At 37.1% G+C, this 21,717-nt stretch overlaps 1 protein-coding gene across 1 annotated transcript; it reads left to right on the forward strand.

Moving 5' to 3' along the window:
- The first annotated feature begins 647 nt into the window (after positions 1 to 647).
- On the forward strand, positions 648 to 6,009 carry sdhc (succinate dehydrogenase complex, subunit C, integral membrane protein). The gene is made up of 6 exons (XM_077616165.1): positions 648 to 712; positions 2,080 to 2,142; positions 2,220 to 2,321; positions 2,809 to 2,870; positions 3,906 to 4,069; positions 5,810 to 6,009. Exons 1-6 carry the CDS (start codon positions 696 to 698, stop codon positions 5,915 to 5,917), a joined length of 516 nt encoding a protein of 171 aa, XP_077472291.1. The 5' UTR covers positions 648 to 695; the 3' UTR covers positions 5,918 to 6,009.
- The last annotated feature ends 15,708 nt before the right edge of the window (positions 6,010 to 21,717 follow it).

The following is a 21,717-nucleotide window of genomic DNA, read 5'->3' on the forward strand; positions in this document are numbered from 1 at the left end:
CGGGGGACAAGCTGAATTGGGGGCCAGCCAATCGCAGGGCACAAGGAGACAAACAACCATTCACGCTCACTCCCATACCTAGGGGCAATTTAGAGTGTTCAATCAGCCTACTATTCATGTCTTTGGAATGTGGGAGGAAACCGGAGTACCCAGAGAAAATCCATGCAGGCCCGGGAGACCATGCAAAACTCCCTACTTATTTATGTGACCACTCATTCACGTTGACTACTTATCTATTATTATTATTTATTGATTATTTATCTGTTCATTGTTTGTTTTTTGTTGTTATTTGTGCATTTCGTTGACTGTACTTATTTATTAGTTATTGAATTATTATTTATTCAGTATTCATTGTTATTATTTATTGATTATTTATTTATTTGTTTTATGTTGTTCTTTGTGCACTTCGTGGTGAAGATTCTAATCTCATAATTGTACTTGTAGTATAATGACAATAAAAGCGTTCAATTCAATGCAATTCAATATAGACACTGATGCTACTGATCCGAACACCTAATTGATTATAAATGAAAATAATGCGAATTCACAGAGGAGCTCCAACTTTTTAATTCCACTTTATTTATTTTAAGGAAAAAATAAAAACGAAACCCGCACGGAAAATAATTCCATAATGACAGGCTGCATGACGTCACGGTCACAACAATTTTACGTCACCACGTTCAGTGTACGGCAAAATGGCGCTGCTGCTAAGGTCGGTACTTCTGATTTTCACGATTGTGTGTTACGATTGATTGTTGTTTAATGTCCGAGACAATGTGATCGGTAGACATTATCTGTGTAGTTTCATTAAACCCGAGTGGGAGCATTCTAGATTATTCCGCGTATTACTATCGGTGATAAATTACTGTGAAGTAGCTAGCTTGCTAAGGTTAACGACGAAGGCAAGGTAACAAAGTTCAGATTGCAGCTCATCGAAACATAAATTTAAGATTTTTGCTCGAATGGGTTTGTTCTTTTTGGCGATGATCACTGATTATTTGGGTTAGGTGTTTTTTTTTTAAGTCAGATGTTGGATTTTATTACTGTATGGTTTGTCATCGAATCAACGCACACTGGCCACTTAAACATTAATGTTTGAATGCCTTGCAAATAACATTAATGTACTTAATAAATGATCTTTCAAATGGCAGTTTAATAAAACATTTAAATTGATCCGGGTTGTAGGATAGTTCCTCAAATCAGTCTGCATGTCTTTTATTGAGTGCGTCAAAAGAAGGCTTTCGTTTTTGAGGGTTTTATTTCCGGAGGTGGTGAAGGACAGAATGATGGGGATCTTAAAAAGTAAGGAAAAGAGGCAGAAAACATGGAGGTATGGGAAAGGCAGGAATGTTAGAAAGAGGAGAAGGAATCCAAAAGTTGCTAATAAATCAACGGTGGCACTAAAGGAGTATCAACAAAGAATGAATCGATATAAGCATAATATCAAGAGGGAAGTATACTTTACATGAAAAACAAAGATGTATAAAAGGCAGGAATGAAGAACAAAGTATTGTGCAAAATACAATACTTTGGACCTTCTTGAAGATGACAAACCTTTGCCTTGTGATAACCTTACCTCCATATCACTTACCAAAAAGATCAGACAATCACATAAACATTGTCTTAATGTCACTCCACACGTTTATATGTAAATTTTTATGCTCATGTTTTATACGATGCATCATTTAGTAACGTGACATTCAATAGCAAAGTCGATTATCCCCGCCAGATCTCAGGAAGTCAACACTGGAAAAAAAGGGCCTGACTTATTTACTCAGCCAGCCCTTTTCAAGTATTCATAATGATTTATTAATCAATAACTGTGGCTTTGCCAATTAAATGTCATATATTCACTTAAACGCAAAACAGTACGTTCTGTTCAGTAGGAATGGGCATAAAGTAAATGATGTCGAGCTCAAGAGCCTTTAATATTAAAAATCTGTTTCATTAAGAGATTGAAAAATGTCTCCAAAAAATGATGAATACGCCACGACAAAAATGAAAAATGGAAGTCCACCACTTTGGTTTAAAGTATCCATTTTAAAAATGGAAATAGTAACCCTTGTCTTTTGACTGCAGGACCTTGGCCCGTCAGGGGTTGTGTGTCTCCAGGCCACAGTGCAGTGTCCTTTACGTCAGACAGTAAGCATCTTATGAATATGAATACCATGTAATGTTAAGTAAACTGTAATAATGTCTTGAATTGTCTGTTGTTTCAGTGCTGCTCCAATGGGAACAACTGCCAAGGAGGAGATGAACAAGTTTTGGGCCAAAAACACCCAATTGAACCGACCCATGTCTCCTCACATAACCATTTACAGGTAATGATTGATATATTTATTACACAAACTTGGAGGAATATGAAGCCCTTGTACTATTAGCTGTGATTTTTATTGAATGGATCCTTTCGATTTATACATGATCTCAGAAATACCACGTGTGATGATTTATTTCCCTTCAAAGTAACACATTTTTTAAATCTCCTATTAAAAACATGAGTATGGGGGTGAAATTTGTGAATCAGGGCGGCTTATATGAGAGAAATTGTAAAATTCAGCAATTTTAAGTCAATTTTAAGGGTACGGCTTATACGCGTAGGTGGCTAATATGCGAGAAAATACGGTAAATGAAAAGTTGTTGGTTTGCCTTGTTTCACATCTTATTGTCTCAGATCATGAGTTTCATTTTAAGATAAATTATTCAGAACTAACACACTCATTTTCATGAATTATGATTTTTCATTCCATTGAATGATTTTTAAATTGTAGTTATTTATGAATGGCTTTGTGTGTGTTTTTTTTGTTTTAGTTGGTCTGTCCCCATGATGATGTCCATCACTCACAGAGGAACTGGAGTTGGCCTCAGTGGAGGTAAGACATCTTCATTATTTTCTTATTTTCATCACCACCCAATTTATATGATGTCAAAATAACTCCTGAATTGACCCAGAAATATCACTAAGCTGTCTCACCGTTCACATGGATATTTATTGTTGCACAGTTTGTGAATTTAAAAAAAATACATGGGATATGTTTGCATGAGAACAAGAGTCGGCGGCTTAAACAGCATGTTGCCGTTTTTCGGCGGAAGAAGCGGAGGTGTGAATCTTTGCCTGAGCTGGGTTTCATTTTATTAGCATGCTGATGAATTCTCTAAAAGGTCACAGAGCTCATCTGCCAATCGGAGAGACAAATTCACTCTGTGTGCGCTTTCATCCCTACCACACACAAAACAGTCTTTGAAGAAATCCTCTAACGAAAGTGTCAGTGGATTTCGTGACGCATTCAACTTTAAAATACTGAGTAAATTCTGAATATTAGAGGGCTCTTCGAACATAAAATGGCCCAAATATTTGGAATTTTGCCCTTTCAAATATTCCAAAATTTGTGAACATGTCCAACATTTCTCAGATTCTTCTGACCTGGTATGGAACTGAGAGACTGAATCATGATCAGTTATTTTATGCAGTATTATATTAAAATTATTATCTGTTTTAAACAAAATGAATTCTTAATACTCTTTGCAATGCATCAGAATCATCGAAAAATGATGAAAACATACCTTTAGTTAACTAAACCTCCAAAATAGATTTTGAATCTAATAACTGTTTTAAAAAAAGGGAATTCTGAAAAATGTTCATTATATAAAGACATCTTTTCTAATAATAATATATATTATCTTGAAGTATGCCTTATATACCAGTCGTTTTCTTTCCTGTGCGTCCCTCACACAAATATTGACACACATGCTGTAATTTTACCGCCTATGCCGTGCCAAGAAGAATGTCACAGTGTGACAGTTATTGATCAGTGGCTCATTTTCCTCCTCAATAATTGGTTTATCCAGACCTTGATTTTATTTTGTATTTGTGACCAATAAAACATGTGTGTAATTCATCCTGGCAGCCATTTCCGCTTTTGCCGTGGCCGCTCTGGTCCTGCCAGGTAGTTATCCACACTATCTGGATCTTATCCACTCTCTGTCCGTTGGTCCCTTTCTCATCGGCCTGGCCAAAGTTGGCATCGCCTTCCCAGTCTCCTTCCACACCTTCAACGGAATCCGCCATTTGGTAAGAAAACAGCAAATATGTTTGGGTTAGATGTTTAATATGCATTTTTAAATCTATATTTTTTGTTACAAAATATTTTTAACTATTTAAAATGTTTTCCTCCAGTATAATATGATACTAACTTGATATATTATAGAATTTTTCTCATTCCCAAAAAGGGAAGTATGCATGTAACGTCACAAGTGTTTTTACCCTCATATAACTTTGAATGTGGCTGTTTGTTACCAATACTAACATAGGCCATGAAGCTTTTATTCTTTAGATCAGAGGTCTCCAAACCGGTCCTGGAGGGCCGCTATGGGTGCAGGTTTTTGTTCCAATCGATCCAACACAAACAGTTTAACCAATGAGGTTTCTGCTGAAAAAAAGAAGCACCTGACTGCAATCCACTGATTGCACTTCTAGGATACCAGATTGGTGGAAAGGTTTCCTCTTACCGGTTGGAACGAAAACCTGCACCCACTGCGGCCCTTTCTGGAATAGTTTGGGGACCACTGCTTTAGATGGAATTGGGGCCTTAGTTACTGTGGGGAAAATTGCAAACACCAGTTTCAGCAGGGTGTTACCATGCCCAACAGTATAGATATTGTAGATCTTCTCAATGCACCAGAAATCTTGAACCAGAATTTTACCTTTTCATGGGTACATATGGTCTTTTGACTGACTGGAGCTAAATAAGCTTTATACGGCTTGCTATATGAAGCTGGTTTTGTATTAGTCATTTCCTGAATTTCAACTTAAGGCTTTGCGCAGTTGCAGCACTTTCCATACATGCATATCTCTCCATATGCTCATATATCTCTATAATAGAGAAGAAAAATATGGGCACTTTGATAAATTGTGCTTGTGTTGTTCTGATGCATCCAAAGCACGAATGGGGCTAAGAGTGTGTTTGTTGAATTATTTCTAAAATGGCCCACTATCATCTTGCACAGCAGAGTGCTCGTGCAAGGCGGATGAAGACTCATTTCAATAAATGGTTCCACATTGAAGCAAAATCTGGATTTTCCAAATTTGCAGTCTATTTTTACTAGTCCCTTTGTAATTTTTTGCATATGTGTGTGTTGGATCCCCTTTGATTCACACTGTGTTTGAGGTGACTCCTTTTTTGGTAGAAAAATAGCAAACATTATTTCAACTGCACATACAGTGGTACCTCTACATACAAAATATTCAGGTAACGAAAAGCTTTGTTGTGAAACCTTTTGTTCCACGATAAAAAAAAAAATCAATCCAAGCTACAAAATCAAACATCCCCCAAATGTAAATAAATATATGTCCTGTACTTTATTTTAAAATTATGTCGCATTTATATGTATGTTTACACAGCTGCCACTCACAATTCTACTCTATTGGATAATGTTTTTGCATTTCTCATTAATTTTAATGGCTTAATAAATTTTCCCATGTTTTTTTCCCTTTTTTTTACATGCACACATTTGCATAGTTGTTTCATAGAAAATTTGTATACTATTGTAATTTTAAAATAGTTTACTAGGGGGTAGGATAAAAGATTGTGGAATGAATTCTACTAATTCAATGTGAAAAAAAATATGCGTACAAAAAAAATCTAAGTTTTGAAACAATTTCTGGAACCAATTATTTGTAAGTAGAGATACCACTGTAATATTTTGTTTTCGATGAGATCAGTGTTTGCTTTGAAGAAAAGACTATTTCTATGCTCATTTGTCTTTTTTTCTTTTCTCTTCCAAAACCCCTTCACCCACAAAACCTTTCAAGTTTTGGGACGTCGGCAAAGGTTTCAAAATCCCCGAAGTGTACCGTAGTGGCTATACTGTGATTGGTCTGTCTGTCATCACCGCCCTCGCCACTGCCATGTTCCTCTGAGGTTGCTACATCAAGGCCAGCTTTGTCAGAATTTGGATTTTTCTTTTGTGTATATGCTCTGCTGAATAATAAAGAATTATAAATGTAAATGATGATGTAACCAAAAAGTGTCGTCACTTTCTTACATTATCTGAACTCCACCGTGGAAATGCCCGAAACTATGTGGAGTTGTTTTTTATTTTTTCCTTTTTTGCCCCCATCCAATCAAAATTTATGGCACCACAACTTTGTCCTAGAAGTTGAACATTTCTGGTCTTTCTGAAAAAATACAGCCTTTTGACTCAGAAGTCATCCATTTTCAATATTTATTAATGTAATCATGGCATAACTACTAAATGAATATCTTTTACACGTAAAGAATGCAAATGTTTACAAATGTTTTGAGTATTCTATTCCATGTTTATAAATATTTTGAATACTCCTTTTTACATTTGAACATTGTTTTTAAAATTTTGATAAAATTGGGGTGAGTGGAGGTGATATGATTTTATATGGTATACATTCCATATTTTATATCGTACTGTAATTTTCAGACTATATAGTAAGGCTTTTTTCTTTAAAAAATTGACATAGTATAGTAAGGCTAAGAAAGTCGGAGAATAAATCTGATTTCTGATTCTTCTCCTAGTTATTGCTGTGGTCCAGTGGCAAAAATATTGGTTCAGAACTTGAGGTGGGAATCAGGAGTGAGTTCAATTCCACTCTTTGCAATTCACAAATTGTTTATTGAGGTAATGAAAAGGATAAATATAACTTCCAATCACTTCATTTCAGAAGACACTGTGGTCCAGTGGCAAGAACAATGGGTTGAAATTGAAGTTGGACACAAGTTCAAATCTGGAGTGAGTTCAAGTCCACTCTTTGCAAATCTCAAATTATTTATTGAGGTGATGAAAATGATAAATATAACTTCCAATCACTTCATGTCAGAAGTCACTGTGGTCCAGTGGCAAAGACAATGGGTCAGACAGACCTCAAGTTAGTGGATTTGACTGCCATGTGGGAGATGGGGTTCGAATCCCGCTCTCGTTTGACTAATCACTACACTAGTAGTTCAGTAAATGGGTAATCCTTTTTTCATTCAAATAAAGACTTAGTCTTTTTTTTCAGCAAAACAATATTTCCGGTCAGCCTTCGGCTGACCGGAAGACAGTTGGGAGGGGGGGTTCCTGGTGGTGTTCGACAGTCGGCCTACGGCCGACTGCCGACACCATACAGTCGTTGACTGGCGACACCAGGACGTGAACCCTCGACACCCACGTCGCAGGCAGGTGACTTACCCACTACACCACGAGGCGGCCCGCCTATACATGATTGGAAGTTATATTTATCCTTTTCATTACCTAAATAAACAATTTGAGAATTGCAAAGAGTGGAATTGAACTCACTCCTGATTTGAACTTGAGTCCACCTAAAGTTCTGACCCATTGTCTTTGCCACTGGACCACAGTGACTTCTGAAATGAAATGATTGGAAGTTATATCTATCCTTTTCATTACCTAAATAAACAATTTGAGAATTGCAAAGAGTGGAATTGAACTCACTCCTGATTTGAACTTGAGTCCACCTAAGGTTCTGACCCATTGTCTTTGCCACTGGACCACAGTGACTTCTGAAATGATATGATTGGAAGTTATATCTATCCTTTTCATTACCTCAATAAACAATTTGAGAATTGCAAAGAGTGGAATTGAACTCATTCCTGATTTGAACTTGAGTCCACCTGAAGTTCTGACCCATTGTCTTTGCCACTGGACCACAGTGACTTCTGAAATGATATGATTGGAAGTTATATCTATCCTTTTCATTACCTCAATAAACAATTAGAGAATTGCAAAGAGTGGAATTGAACTCACTCCTGATCTGAACTTGAGTCCACCTAAAGTTCTGACCCATTGTCTTTGCCACTGGACCACAGTGACTTCTGAAATGCTATGATTGGAAGTTATATCTATCCTTTTCATTACCTCAATAAACAATTTGAGAATTGCAAAGAGTGGAATTGAACTCATTCCTGATTTGAACTTGAGTCCACCTGAAGTTCTGACCCATTGTCTTTGCCACTGGACCACAGTGACTTCTGACATGATATGATTGGAAGTTATATCTATCCTTTTCATTACCTCAATAAACAGTTAGAGAATTGCAAAGAGTGGAATTGAACTCACTCCTGATCTGAACTTGAGTCCACCTAAAGTTCTGACCCATTGTCTTTGCCACTGGACCACAGTGACTTCTGAAATGATGTGATTGGAAGTTATATCTATCCTTTTCATTACCTCAATAAACAATTAGAGAATTGCAAAGAGTGGAATTGAATTCACTCCTGATTTGAACTTGAGTCCACCTAAAATTCTGACCCATTGTCTTTGCCACTGGACCACAGTGACTTCTGAAATGATATGATTGGAAGTTATATCTATCCTTTTCATTACCTCAATAAACAGTTAGAGAATTGCAAAGAGTGGAATTGAACTCACTCCTGATCTGAACTTGAGTCCACCTAAAGTTCTGACCCATTGTCTTTGCCACTGGACCACAGTGACTTCTGAAATGATGTGATTGGAAGTTATATCTATCCTTTTCATTACCTCAATAAACAATTAGAGAATTGCAAAGAGTGGAATTGAATTCACTCCTGATTTGAACTTGAGTCCACCTAAAGTTCTGACCCATTGTCTTTGCCACTGGACCACAGTGACTTCTGAAATGATATGATTGGAAGTTATATCTATCCTTTTCATTACCTCAATAAACAATTAGAGAATTGCAAAGAGTGGAATTGAACTCACTCCTGATTTGAACTTGAGTCCACCTAAAGTTCTGACCCATTGTCTTTGCCACTGGACCACAGTGACTTCTGAAATGATATGATTGGAAGTTATATCTATCCTTTTCATTACCTCAATAAACAATTAGAGAATTGCAAAGAGTGGAATTGAACTCACTCCTGATCTGAACTTGAGTCCACCTAAAGTTCTGACCCATTGTCTTTGCCACTGGACCACAGTGACTTCTGAAATGCTATGATTGGAAGTTATATCTATCCTTTTCATTACCTCAATAAACAATTTGAGAATTGCAAAGAGTGGAATTGAACTCATTCCTGATTTGAACTTGAGTCCACCTGAAGTTCTGACCCATTGTCTTTGCCACTGGACCACAGTGACTTCTGAAATGATGTGATTGGAAGTTATATCTATCCTTTTCATTACCTCAATAAACAATTAAAGAATTGCAAAGAGTGGAATTGAACTCACTCCTGATCTGAACTTGAGTCCACCTAAAGTTCTGAACCATTGTCTTTGCCACTGGACCACAGTGACTTCTGAAATGCTATGATTGGAAGTTATATCTATCCTTTTCATTACCTCAATAAACAATTTGAGAATTGCAAAGAGTGGAATTGAACTCACTCCTGATCTGAACTTGAGTCCACCTAAAGTTCTGACCCATTGTCTTTGCCACTGGACCACAGTGACTTCTGAAATGATATGATTGGAAGTTATATCTATCCTTTTCATTACCTCAATAAACAATTAGAGAATTGCAAAGAGTGGAATTGAACTCACTCCTGATCTGAACTTGAGTCCACCTAAAGTTCTGACCCATTGTCTTTGCCACTGGACCACAGTGACTTCTGAAATGCTATGATTGGAAGTTATATCTATCCTTTTCATTACCTCAATAAACAATTTGAGAATTGCAAAGAGTGGAATTGAACTCATTCCTGATTTGAACTTGAGTCCACCTGAAGTTCTGACCCATTGTCTTTGCCACTGGACCACAGTGACTTCTGACATGATATGATTGGAAGTTATATCTATCCTTTTCATTACCTCAATAAACAGTTAGAGAATTGCAAAGAGTGGAATTGAACTCACTCCTGATCTGAACTTGAGTCCACCTAAAGTTCTGACCCATTGTCTTTGCCACTGGACCACAGTGACTTCTGAAATGATGTGATTGGAAGTTATATCTATCCTTTTCATTACCTCAATAAACAATTAGAGAATTGCAAAGAGTGGAATTGAATTCACTCCTGATTTGAACTTGAGTCCACCTAAAATTCTGACCCATTGTCTTTGCCACTGGACCACAGTGACTTCTGAAATGATATGATTGGAAGTTATATCTATCCTTTTCATTACCTCAATAAACAATTAGAGAATTGCAAAGAGTGGAATTGAACTCACTCCTGATTTGAACTTGAGTCCACCTAAAGTTCTGACCCATTGTCTTTGCCACTGGACCACAGTGACTTCTGAAATGATATGATTGGAAGTTATATCTATCCTTTTCATTACCTCAATAAACAATTTGAGAATTGCAATGAGTGGAATTGAACTCACTCCTGATTTGAACTTGAGTCCACCTAAAGTTCTGACCCATTGTCTTTGCCACTGGACCACAGTGACTTCTGAGATGATATGATTGGAAGTTATATCTATCCTTTTCATTACCTCAATAAACAATTTGAGAATTGCAAAGAGTGGAATTGAACTCATTCCTGATTTGAACTAGAGTCCACCTGAAGTTCTGACCCATTGTCTTTTCCACTGGACCACAGTGACTTCTGAAATGATATGATTGGAAGTTATATCTATCCTTTTCATTACCTCAATAAACAATTTGAGAATTGCAAAGAGTGGAATTGAACTCATTCCTGATTTGAACTTGAGTTCACCTGAAGTTCTGACCCATTGTCTTTGCCACTGGACCACAGTGACTTCTGAAATGATATGATTGGAAGTTATATCTATCCTTTTCATTACCTCAATAAACAGTTAGAGAATTGCAAAGAGTGGAATTGAACTCACTCCTGATCTGAACTTGAGTCCACCTAAAGTTCTGACCCATTGTCTTTGCCACTGGACCACAGTGACTTCTGAAATGATGTGATTGGAAGTTATATCTATCCTTTTCATTACCTCAATAAACAATTAGAGAATTGCAAAGAGTGGAATTGAATTCACTCCTGATTTGAACTTGAGTCCACCTAAAGTTCTGACCCATTGTCTTTGCCACTGGACCACAGTGACTTCTGAAATGATATGATTGGAAGTTATATCTATCCTTTTCATTACCTCAATAAACAATTAGAGAATTGCAAAGAGTGGAATTGAACTCACTCCTGATTTGAACTTGAGTCCACCTAAAGTTCTGACCCATTGTCTTTGCCACTGGACCACAGTGACTTCTGAAATGATATGATTGGAAGTTATATCTATCCTTTTCATTACCTCAATAAACAATTAGAGAATTGCAAAGAGTGGAATTGAACTCACTCCTGATCTGAACTTGAGTCCACCTAAAGTTCTGACCCATTGTCTTTGCCACTGGACCACAGTGACTTCTGAAATGCTATGATTGGAAGTTATATCTATCCTTTTCATTACCTCAATAAACAATTTGAGAATTGCAAAGAGTGGAATTGAACTCATTCCTGATTTGAACTTGAGTCCACCTGAAGTTCTGACCCATTGTCTTTGCCACTGGACCACAGTGACTTCTGAAATGATGTGATTGGAAGTTATATCTATCCTTTTCATTACCTCAATAAACAATTGCAAAGAGTGGAATTGAACTCACTCCTGATCTGAACTTGAGTCCACCTAAAGTTCTGAACCATTGTCTTTGCCACTGGACCACAGTGACTTCTGAAATGCTATGATTGGAAGTTATATCTATCCTTTTCATTACCTCAATAAACAATTTGAGAATTGCAAAGAGTGGAATTGAACTCACTCCTGATCTGAACTTGAGTCCACCTAAAGTTCTGACCCATTGTCTTTGCCACTGGACCACAGTGACTTCTGAAATGCTATGATTGGAAGTTATATCTATCCTTTTCATTACCTCAATAAACAATTTGAGAATTGCAAAGAGTGGAATTGAACTCATTCCTGATTTGAACTTGAGTTCACCTGAAGTTCTGACCCATTGTCTTTGCCACTGGACCACAGTGACTTCTGAAATGATATGATTGGAAGTTATATCTATCCTTTTCATTACCTCAATAAACAGTTAGAGAATTGCAAAGAGTGGAATTGAACTCACTCCTGATCTGAACTTGAGTCCACCTAAAGTTCTGACCCATTGTCTTTGCCACTGGACCACAGTGACTTCTGAAATGATGTGATTGGAAGTTATATCTATCCTTTTCATTACCTCAATAAACAATTAGAGAATTGCAAAGAGTGGAATTGAACTCACTCCTGATTTGAACTTGAGTCCACCTAAGGTTCTGACCCATTGTCTTTGCCACTGGACCACAGTGACTTCTGAAATGATATGATTGGAAGTTATATCTATCCTTTTCATTACCTCAATAAACAATTTGAGAATTGCAAAGAGTGGAATTGAACTCATTCCTGATTTGAACTTGAGTCCACCTGAAGTTCTGACCCATTGTCTTTGCCACTGGACCACAGTGACTTCTGAAATGATATGATTGGAAGTTATATCTATCCTTTTCATTACCTCAATAAACAATTAGAGAATTGCAAAGAGTGGAATTGAACTCACTCCTGATCTGAACTTGAGTCCACCTAAAGTTCTGACCCATTGTCTTTGCCACTGGACCACAGTGACTTCTGAAATGCTATGATTGGAAGTTATATCTATCCTTTTCATTACCTCAATAAACAATTTGAGAATTGCAAAGAGTGGAATTGAACTCATTCCTGATTTGAACTTGAGTCCACCTGAAGTTCTGACCCATTGTCTTTGCCACTGGACCACAGTGACTTCTGACATGATATGATTGGAAGTTATATCTATCCTTTTCATTACCTCAATAAACAGTTAGAGAATTGCAAAGAGTGGAATTGAACTCACTCCTGATCTGAACTTGAGTCCACCTAAAGTTCTGACCCATTGTCTTTGCCACTGGACCACAGTGACTTCTGAAATGATGTGATTGGAAGTTATATCTATCCTTTTCATTACCTCAATAAACAATTAGAGAATTGAAAAGAGTGGAATTGAATTCACTCCTGATTTGAACTTGAGTCCACCTAAAATTCTGACCCATTGTCTTTGCCACTGGACCACAGTGACTTCTGAAATGATATGATTGGAAGTTATATCTATCCTTTTCATTACCTCAATAAACAATTAGAGAATTGCAAAGAGTGGAATTGAACTCACTCCTGATTTGAACTTGAGTCCACCTAAAGTTCTGACCCATTGTCTTTGCCACTGGACCACAGTGACTTCTGAAATGATATGATTGGAAGTTATATCTATCCTTTTCATTACCTCAATAAACAATTTGAGAATTGCAATGAGTGGAATTGAACTCACTCCTGATTTGAACTTGAGTCCACCTAAAGTTCTGACCCATTGTCTTTGCCACTGGACCACAGTGACTTCTGAGATGATATGATTGGAAGTTATATCTATCCTTTTCATTACCTCAATAAACAATTAGAGAATTGCAAAGAGTGGAATTGAACTCACTCCTGATCTGAACTTGAGTCCACCTAAAGTTCTGACCCATTGTCTTTGCCACTGGACCACAGTGACTTCTGAAATGCTATGATTGGAAGTTATATCTATCCTTTTCATTACCTCAATAAACAATTTGAGAATTGCAAAGAGTGGAATTGAACTCATTCCTGATTTGAACTTGAGTTCACCTGAAGTTCTGACCCATTGTCTTTGCCACTGGACCACAGTGACTTCTGAAATGATATGATTGGAAGTTATATCTATCCTTTTCATTACCTCAATAAACAGTTAGAGAATTGCAAAGAGTGGAATTGAACTCACTCCTGATCTGAACTTGAGTCCACCTAAAGTTCTGACCCATTGTCTTTGCCACTGGACCACAGTGACTTCTGAAATGATGTGATTGGAAGTTATATCTATCCTTTTCATTACCTCAATAAACAATTAGAGAATTGCAAAGAGTGGAATTGAATTCACTCCTGATTTGAACTTGAGTCCACCTAAAGTTCTGACCCATTGTCTTTGCCACTGGACCACAGTGACTTCTGAAATGATATGATTGGAAGTTATATCTATCCTTTTCATTACCTCAATAAACAATTAGAGAATTGCAAAGAGTGGAATTGAACTCACTCCTGATTTGAACTTGAGTCCACCTAAAGTTCTGACCCATTGTCTTTGCCACTGGACCACAGTGACTTCTGAAATGATATGATTGGAAGTTATATCTATCCTTTTCATTACCTCAATAAACAATTAGAGAATTGCAAAGAGTGGAATTGAACTCACTCCTGATCTGAACTTGAGTCCACCTAAAGTTCTGACCCATTGTCTTTGCCACTGGACCACAGTGACTTCTGAAATGCTATGATTGGAAGTTATATCTATCCTTTTCATTACCTCAATAAACAATTTGAGAATTGCAAAGAGTGGAATTGAACTCATTCCTGATTTGAACTTGAGTCCACCTGAAGTTCTGACCCATTGTCTTTGCCACTGGACCACAGTGACTTCTGAAATGATGTGATTGGAAGTTATATCTATCCTTTTCATTACCTCAATAAACAATTAAAGAATTGCAAAGAGTGGAATTGAACTCACTCCTGATCTGAACTTGAGTCCACCTAAAGTTCTGAACCATTGTCTTTGCCACTGGACCACAGTGACTTCTGAAATGCTATGATTGGAAGTTATATCTATCCTTTTCATTACCTCAATAAACAATTTGAGAATTGCAAAGAGTGGAATTGAACTCACTCCTGATCTGAACTTGAGTCCACCTAAAGTTCTGACCCATTGTCTTTGCCACTGGACCACAGTGACTTCTGAAATGCTATGATTGGAAGTTATATCTATCCTTTTCATTACCTCAATAAACAATTTGAGAATTGCAAAGAGTGGAATTGAACTCATTCCTGATTTGAACTTGAGTTCACCTGAAGTTCTGACCCATTGTCTTTGCCACTGGACCACAGTGACTTCTGAAATGATATGATTGGAAGTTATATCTATCCTTTTCATTACCTCAATAAACAGTTAGAGAATTGCAAAGAGTGGAATTGAACTCACTCCTGATCTGAACTTGAGTCCACCTAAAGTTCTGACCCATTGTCTTTGCCACTGGACCACAGTGACTTCTGAAATGATGTGATTGGAAGTTATATCTATCCTTTTCATTACCTCAATAAACAATTAGAGAATTGCAAAGAGTGGAATTGAACTCACTCCTGATTTGAACTTGAGTCCACCTAAGGTTCTGACCCATTGTCTTTGCCACTGGACCACAGTGACTTCTGAAATGATATGATTGGAAGTTATATCTATCCTTTTCATTACCTCAATAAACAATTTGAGAATTGCAAAGAGTGGAATTGAACTCATTCCTGATTTGAACTTGAGTCCACCTGAAGTTCTGACCCATTGTCTTTGCCACTGGACCACAGTGACTTCTGAAATGATATGATTGGAAGTTATATCTATCCTTTTCATTACCTCAATAAACAATTAGAGAATTGCAAAGAGTGGAATTGAACTCACTCCTGATCTGAACTTGAGTCCACCTAAAGTTCTGACCCATTGTCTTTGCCACTGGACCACAGTGACTTCTGAAATGCTATGATTGGAAGTTATATCTATCCTTTTCATTACCTCAATAAACAATTTGAGAATTGCAAAGAGTGGAATTGAACTCATTCCTGATTTGAACTTGAGTCCACCTGAAGTTCTGACCCATTGTCTTTGCCACTGGACCACAGTGACTTCTGACATGATATGATTGGAAGTTATATCTATCCTTTTCATTACCTCAATAAACAGTTAGAGAATTGCAAAGAGTGGAATTGAACTCACTCCTGATCTGAACTTGAGTCCACCTAAAGTTCTGACCCATTGTCTTTGCCACTGGACCACAGTGGCTTCTGAAATGATGTGATTGGAAGTTATATCTATCCTTTTCATTACCTCAATAAACAATTAGAGAATTGCAAAGAGTGGAATTGAATTCACTCCTGATTTGAACTTGAGTCCACCTAAAATTCTGACCCATTGTCTTTGCCACTGGACCACAGTGACTTCTGAAATGATATGATTGGAAGTTATATCTATCCTTTTCATTACCTCAATAAACAATTAGAGAATTGCAAAGAGTGGAATTGAACTCACTCCTGATTTGAACTTGAGTCCACCTAAAGTTCTGACCCATTGTCTTTGCCACTGGACCACAGTGACTTCTGAAATGATATGATTGGAAGTTATATCTATCCTTTTCATTACCTCAATAAACAATTTGAGAATTGCAATGAGTGGAATTGAACTCACTCCTGATTTGAACTTGAGTCCACCTAAAGTTCTGACCCATTGTCTTTGCCACTGGACCACAGTGACTTCTGAGATGATATGATTGGAAGTTATATCTATCCTTTTCATTACCTCAATAAACAATTTGAGAATTGCAAAGAGTGGAATTGAACTCATTCCTGATTTGAACTAGAGTCCACCTGAAGTTCTGACCCATTGTCTTTTCCACTGGACCACAGTGACTTCTGAAATGATATGATTGGAAGTTATATCTATCCTTTTCATTACCTCAATAAACAATTAGAGAATTGCAAAGAGTGGAATTGAACTCACTCCTGATCTGAACTTGAGTCCACCTAAAGTTCTGACCCATTGTCTTTGCCACTGGACCACAGTGACTTCTGAAATGCTATGATTGGAAGTTATATCTATCCTTTTCATTACCTCAATAAACAATTTGAGAATTGCAAAGAGTGGAATTGAACTCATTCCTGATTTGAACTTGAGTTCACCTGAAGTTCTGACCCATTGTCTTTGCCACTGGACCACAGTGACTTCTGAAATGATATGATTGGAAGTTATATCTATCCTTTTCATTACCTCAATAAACAGTTAGAGAATTGCAAAGAGTGGAATTGAACTCACTCCTGATCTGAACTTGAGTCCACCTAAAGTTCTGACCCATTGTCTTTGCCACTGCACCACTGTAAGGTTGGAAGTTGTATATATCCTTTTCATTACCTCAATAAACAATTTGAGAATTGCAACGAGTGGAATTGAACTCACTCCTGATTCCCACCTCATGTTCTGACCCAATGATTTTGCCAGTGGACCACAGCAACAACTAGAAGATGAAGAATCAGAAGTCAGATTTATTCTCCGACTCTCTTAGCCTTACTTGCTATGTCATTTTTTAAAGAAAAAAAGCCTTACTATACTATGTCGTTTTTTAAGAAAAGAAGCCTTACTATACAATATCGTTTTTTAAGAAAAAAAGGCTTCCTCTACTATGTCGTTTTTCAAGAAAAAAAGCCATGCTATACTATGTCGTTTTTTAGGAAAAAAAGCCTTACTATACTATGTCATTTTTTAAAGGAAAAAAGCCATACTATACTATGTCGTTTTTTAGGGGGGAAAGCCATACTATACTATGTCGTTTTTTAGGGAAAAAGCCTTCCTCTACTATGTCGTTTTTCAAGAAAAAAAGCCATGCTATACTATGTCGTTTTTTAGGGGGGAAAAGCCATACTATACTATGTCGTTTTTTAAGAAAAAAAGCCTTACTATACTATGTCGTTTTTTAAGAAAAAAAGCCATACTATACTATGTCGTTTTTTAAAGGAAAAAAGCCATACTATACTATGTCGTTTTTTAGGGGGAAAAGCCCAACTATACTATGTCGTTTTTTAGGGAAAAAGCCTTCCTCTACTATGTCGTTTTTCAAGAAAAAAAGCCATGCTATACTATGTCGTTTTTTTAGGGGGAAAAAGCCATACTATACTATGTCGTTTTTTTAGGAAAAAAAGCCTTACTATACTATGTCGTTTTTTAAGAAAAAAAAAGCCTTACTATACATTGTCTTTTTTAAACAAAAAAGCCTTACTATACATGGTCATTTTTTAATAAAAAAGCCTTACTATACATGGTCTTTTTTGTAAATAAAAAGCCTTACTATACTATGTCGTTTTTAAAGACAAAAAAGCCTTACTATACTGTGTCGTTTTTAAAGAAAATAAGCCTTACTATACTATGTCGTCTTTAAAGAAAAAAGCCTATACTATGTTGTTTTTTAAGAAAAAAGCCTTACTATACTATGTCGTTTTTTTACGAAAAAAAGCCTTACAATACTATGTCGTTTTTTTTAAGAAAAAAGCCTTACAATACTATGTCATTTTTTAAGAAAAAAAGCCTTACTATACTATGTCGTCTTTTAAGAAAAACGCTTTACTGTACATGGTCGTTTTTTTAAAATAAAAAAGCCTTACTATACATGGTCATTTTTTAATGAAAACCCTATGTCCGATTATTATTATTATTATTATTATTAATATACATGGTCATTTTTAAAGAAAAAAGCCTGACTATATATACATAGTATTTATTTTTTAAACAAATAAAAGCTTTACTTTACATAGACCACTTTTTTAAAAAGAAAAAGCCTTACGATGTCCAGCCATTCAAGTCATTTTGCATGCCAGCTTTACGTTTGTACCAAATCTCGGGGTATTCTTTGCTCAGTTATGAAGCACGTCTAATAAGATGAATAAATATTTGACATTATCGTCGACAAGGGAAAAAGAGTGTCGCCAAACTTTCGTCAAAACATATACATAATCCTATACTTTTCTCTAAAGTAGAACCCTTAAAGTCCAGGGCATCATTTTTAACAATTTTTACAGGCTAATATCTTTCGGAGTAAATATCCATATCCAATGTGGACACCTGCAGCTTTCGAAACTCATTGAATACAAATGAAGGCACTAAACTCCAATTCTCCTTTTGACTGACAGAAAATGATCACTGCCATCCCTCCCTGCCAAAATGTATTAGACGTCTAGCATCACCAATGGCATTAAAATATAAGCAATCACAGACAGCCCTCACAGTCAAAATAGATTGGATGTCTAGCGCAGTAAATGGCTGCCAAAGGTATTAAAAATAAAGCTTTTTAAATTTGGCAAGGCGGCGGCCTCACAGCTCTGGGGTCCTGGGTTCGAATCCAGGTCACGTCCACCTGTGTGGAGTTTGCATGATCTCCTATGTGGGTTTCCTCCGGGTACTCCGGTTTCCTCCCACATTCCAAAAACGCATGGTAGGCTGATTGGACACTCTAAATTGCCCCTAGGTATGAGTGTGAGTGAGCATGGTTGTCCGTCTTCTTATGCCCTGCGATTGGCTGGCAACCAATTCAGGGTGTCCCCCGCCTCTGACCTTGTGACAGCTGGGATTGGCTCCAGCACCCCCCGCGACCCTAATGAGGATAAAGCGGTTCAGAAAATGAGATGAGAAGAGAAATTTGGCAAGGGCAGCTCAGTAGTGATTTGCACCCCACAAGTACGTACATTAGTTACTTTGTGATTCCCTTTATTGAAGGTTAGGTGCGAAGAAAATTGTTAATTAAACCCCAGAAGCCACTGATAGTCTGACCTAACTTTTAAACATTTCTTATTACGTAAGGTGTCCCTTTATTGCTCTCTGACGTTCACGGCCTTAATTACTTTAAGTGCTCAGTACTTCTGCGTGCGTGTGCCTGTACGTAATCCACACATCCATTCATTTTTCAGCTTGTGTATGCTTTGGTGTCTGACATCGTAATGAGCTTTTTAAAAAAAATATAATTTAATTTTCTTTTTTAAATTTCCATGACGAGGATGTAAGTAGTAGTGAGTGTAAGCAGGCTGCCGGTGTGTGTGTGTGCCTCTGGGCAGGGTCGGTCACCCCATCAGGTATACGAACTGCTTCAGCTTTTTTCTTTTGCTTTTTTTCCTACGCTGCGCCGGTGTGACTGAAAAGCAAGCGCATATGTAATGGCAGCTCTATCTTTAAACACGGTGACCCTTTGGGGATTTTAAGAAAACAGAAATGCACCGGTTACCTCGCCAGGGAGGTGATGCCTGTGCACATTTCGCTTGGTTCAATAAACATTACTTAACCTGTTTGCAAATGAATCAGTAGACCAGACAAGAAAAGGATACATGCAAGGTTATGTCCATTAGATATTAAGACAGACACCTTTGTTAGCTTTTTGGCTTTAAACATTTCAAATGAAAAGAGCAAGATGTGATTGTTTAAACCAATTCTGGGGAGTGATGTAGAAATTACTGCACTTTGTACAGTATGTGCCTTGTACTTTTTTTTAAAGGACCAGAGTAATGAGGCTTTTATCTCTTCTGTGGCCAAATGTGTTATGTCCCCATTATTCTGTTTACTAGAAGCAGATAAATTATCTAGTTAATTTCAAGTGTGCTACTTTAATTTTTTATCTGCTGCTGTCAACTCAATGAAAATCAAAGAGCTGCCACCATCAGTGAATCAAGCCAAAATGAGCAAGGCTAAGATGAACTTTTCCGGGCTATTGCTCATGCCAAACTTCTGATGAATTATAACAAATAACACATTTTCATTTTATTGAATTTTAACGAGACATCCATCACAGCAGAATATTGACTGACTGAACTTAAAGTCCCACTTTCTCCTCAGGGTTTACTTTACTCAAGTCAATAGACTGGACTTCGCTGAGCTACAACCCATAGTCCTTAGTAAAATACACCAAAAAAGCACAGAACACAGTTTCATTCCATTTTGCTGTTGGCCAGGAAGCCATAGTCAGTTACTGAAGTGATTTAGAGTGAGATAGACTTCTTCTCGTTCTGCATCCTCATCCTTTTAATTTCATTGCTGTGGCGGGCGGCGTTGTAGTCTTTTTCTTTTCTCCTGAATTTTCCTTTTTTTTTTGGTCCCAGGGCTGATTAATTACATTGATTAAATTCAGAGCTTCTTTTCCGATATTTCTAATCTGATCAGAATAGAATTAGGTATATAGGGATTTATATGCATCGATGCTCAGAGCCTGAATCTTATTTTATGTCTCATGGCTGATTAATTATTTGTAAAATTAAAATAGGTACTCTTTTGTTCATGCATAGATCATATTGCCATTTGTGGGTATATTTTAGGGATGATATGGACTCTTCCTCGGAGCCCTATTTCATTTTTTTTTGGGCTCAGAACTTATTAAATAAATTCTGAATTAAAATTTCTATTCCTTTTGTTATTTGTAGACAAACCTCAAAGTCATTTTCTAAGTATATTCGATGGATGTTCACACATTGATCCCCCGAGAGCTATTCTAATCTTTTGCCTCTTGGGCTGATTTATTACATTATTTAATTTTAGATTTAGCCAGTTAGCCTGTAAAGAGAGCCGAGTGGTCATTGTTCATTTTAAACTTGTTTTAAATGAACTAAAATAATACAAAGATGTAGTTTTACCGCAATCTGGGCACATCAAATTACGTTCTGATTTTTACTGTGCAGTTGGGATCCCGCCCTATAAACCTGTGAATCTTATCCACCTGGGTTACTATTTAACCGAATTATGTAATCTGTGTCTGGGTTTGCATTTTTAACCACACACACACACACACACACACACACACACACACACACACACACACACACACACACACACACACACACACACACACACACACACACACACACACACACACACACACACACACACACACACACACACACACACACACACACACACACACACAGAGCAAGGAGGCAGCTGTTGAGCCAGCCATCACATAGCAAATTGCTTTATCTTCGTGTTAGCAGCTCACTGTCACTTCACATTTGGGATTTGGAAGGTGGACAAAAAACAATACTGCACATATAATACACAATTATTACACAATAGCTACACAATTACTGGCAGCTTGTCCTCACTGTTTTTTTTTCAATTTAAATTATGTTACTTGAGCCCGTAGCAAGCAGTCCTCCTACCTACTGCAACAATATTTTTGCCAAGTGAACATAATG

This window comes from Stigmatopora argus, chromosome 12 (assembly GCF_051989625.1).
Source record: "Stigmatopora argus isolate UIUO_Sarg chromosome 12, RoL_Sarg_1.0, whole genome shotgun sequence".
NCBI classification, from domain to species: domain Eukaryota; kingdom Metazoa; phylum Chordata; class Actinopteri; order Syngnathiformes; family Syngnathidae; genus Stigmatopora; species Stigmatopora argus.